The following is a 2,819-nucleotide window of genomic DNA, read 5'->3' on the forward strand; positions in this document are numbered from 1 at the left end:
AAGCGGGCGCGTCCCCCGCGGGGCCCGCGGTCTCGTCGACGTCGGCGCCGGCGTCCAGCAGAAGCTCCGCCACGTCGTCGTGGCCCTCGTAGGCTGCGAGGAGCAGCGGAGTCATCCCGTCGGTGTCTCTGTGGCCCGGGTTGGCGCCTCGCTCCAGTAAAAGGCTTGCGACCTTGCCCGAACCTCGGCGTCCCGCTGCTGCGGGAACGCAGAGGGCGGCGACCGACAGAGCCGTGCGCCCGTCCCGGTCGGCCAAGTCCACTCGGGCCTTGTGGTCCAGCAGCACCTCCACCACTTCGCGGTGTCCCATGTAGGCGGCGGCAATCAGCGGGGTGCGGCCTTTGCGGTCGGCCTTGTTCACCTGAGCCCCGTAGTCGAGGAGGATGAGGACCGTCTCCTCGTGACCTCCCCAGGCCGCGGCCCTGAGTGCGGTGCGGCCCTCCGCATCGCACCCGTCCACGTCCGCCCCCGCGTCCAGCAGAAGCCTGACCGCTTCGCCGTGCCCCCCCCGGGCCGCGGACCGGAGAGCGGTCCAGCCATCGTTGTCGGCGTGCTCCAGCATCGCGGCGGCGGTCCGCGCGTCCCGGACCCGCACCCAATCCAGCAGAGCTCGCAGCACGTCCCGATGACACCGTCTGGAGGCGACGGTGAGCGCAGTTTCACGCTGCTGATCGCTTCGGAGCGGATCAGATCCGCGAGCCAGGAGCAGCCGAACCAGGTTTGCGGACCCCTCCGAGGCCGCGCCGGAAAGCGACGTCTGCAGATCTGTCCAACTCGAGCGGTTCATCGACTTAAGGAGTTCATTAGCTCCCGCGGGACCTGCGCATTGCACTCCGAGACTTGGGTCTACACGGACGAGTCCGCTCATTTTCAAGAGCTGAAAGACGTTCCGGTGGGTCGAGGTCGGGGCTTGTGTCACCAAAGCGGCCAGGGAAGCGCCGGCAGTACCAGTCAGAGCGGGCACGTCGGCCCATATCATCCACAGGGCCAGAAGCCACAGCCGGTCCCGATGGTGACCGGAGCAGACTAAATGCGTCCCGAGCTGGACCGCCTCCTCCGAGTCGAGCAGGCGTCCCCTGAGCGTCAGAGCCATGGCCAGCATGCCGTGCCCCTCGGCTCGGCTGCACAAGTACTTCGGAGTACAGTGCTTAATGTCCGTCAGCCACTCCGCAAAGCTGCCGTGGAAAAGCAGTTTGCTGCCCCCCGGACCGTCCGCCAGGAGGGGTGCCAGGGTGCTGAGCCTCTTCCGGAATTCCTGGACGCTGAGTCCATTGTCGTGCGTCCACAGTGCCGTAAACAGATCCTGAGTCGGGAGAGGGGCCGGGGCCGCCAGGATGACGTTAAGCAGAGGCTTGACGTCGCCAAAGAGTCTCCGGGGGAAGAGTCTTTGGCACAGCCAGAGGTAAAGGCCGTTCAGGGTCCCCGGAATGTCCCGGATCTCACGGAGACCCACGAGGGAGGCGGCCACGCCGTCCAGGACTCGCTCCAGGAACAGGAAGCAGCCGCCGCTCTTGATGTGGAGCAGATTCAGCATGTCTGCCGTGTCCGAGGTGATGTGGCGCCGAAGCGCCGCCTCCCGGTCCAAACGCTTCAGGATGTACTGCTGCGCATCGCGGACCGTGTCCGGCCGACGCGGGTCGTCCAGCCGCAGTTTATGAAAACCTGATGCGCAAAAAGTTAAAAGTCAGGACGCGTCCTTTTCACTGTCGAGTGCAGGGGGCCCGCGCATCGTTGTCTTCAAACAGCACCGCACCCACCCGAGAACATCCTGCGCACGGTCTTGTTGCGGCACCGGACAGAGCAGACCAGGAGAATCCAGCCCGGCATGAGCTTCTGGTGGGCCCCCAAAAGCTCTGCGATGGAGCCGCTCCTTCGGGGGCCCTCGCAGCCCACGTCCAGAGAGTCCACCAGCACCATCATGGTCTGCGCTGGCGGGGGCACTTCCAGCAGGGGCTCCAGGACAAATCTGCGGACGCAACACCACACCGCAAGCGCGCCGGCGACCGAGTCTTAGAAACACATCACAAGTTGCATTCGGATCGTTACCGATGCTTTGCAAAAGTATTGGGACAAGGCCTTCAACTAGACGTTGAGTCCAGAGTCAAGATTTTGGACCACTTCAGCCCACGGGAACAAGAATTGGGACAATTAAGAATGTACGCAAAACTTGTCCCCCACAAATTAGGAATGCGGTGGGACGCGATGAATTTGACCCAGCACTTGTGTTTAAGTCCAGAGCACGCTATGGATGCGAAGGTCACGTTCCCGCGAAGGTGCACAATCGGCAGGCGCAGACACAAAACGGATTTTCTGGTGGTGACTCACCTTGCCGGCGCTTGTGAAATGTCTCGTTCCCACGCGAGCGCACGCGCCAAACGTATTTTTGCTCATGTTCAACGTGATTATTGCCACGGGGCCTCCTGATACGGTGACAATTTTGTCGCAACGCGTTGGTTGGCCCGACTGCGGGGAAGGTTCCGGGGGCCTCGCAAAAGTACAAAAACTGACGAGAAGGGTGGTCCCAGTTCCCTTCGTTGGGAACAGAATTGGGCTGCCGTCTGCACTATGGGGGCGGGAAATAAAGCCCTCGCCCATGACCCCTGACCCCCATCCAAGTCCCGATACCTCCAGAAACCCGAAAGGCTTTCGCCCCACCGCATTGGTTGGCCCGACTGCGGGGAAGGTTGTGGGGGCCTCGCAAAAGTACAAAAACCGATGAGAAGGGTGGTCCCAGTTCCCTTCGTTGGGAACAGAATTGGGCTGCCGTCTGCACTATGGGGGCGGGAAATAAAGTCCTCGCCCATGACCCCTGACCCCCA

At 62.7% G+C, this 2,819-nt stretch overlaps 1 protein-coding gene across 1 annotated transcript in view; it reads right to left on the minus strand.

Annotated features, from left to right (window-relative positions):
• Positions 1-2,819, minus strand: part of ankrd50l (ankyrin repeat domain 50-like) — a 10,410-nt gene that overhangs the window by 4,823 nt on the left and 2,768 nt on the right. The window contains exons 2-3 of the mRNA XM_019871911.1: positions 1,758-2,009; positions 74-1,662 (exon numbers count right to left, since the gene is read on the minus strand). Coding sequence (XP_019727470.1) covers positions 74-1,662; positions 1,758-2,009 — 1,841 coding nt within the window. The remainder of the gene's footprint in view (positions 1-73; positions 1,663-1,757; positions 2,010-2,819) is intronic.

Source organism: Hippocampus comes, unplaced genomic scaffold (assembly GCF_001891065.2).
Source record: "Hippocampus comes isolate QL1 unplaced genomic scaffold, H_comes_QL1_v1.1 scaffold277, whole genome shotgun sequence".
In the NCBI taxonomy this organism is placed as follows: domain Eukaryota; kingdom Metazoa; phylum Chordata; class Actinopteri; order Syngnathiformes; family Syngnathidae; genus Hippocampus; species Hippocampus comes.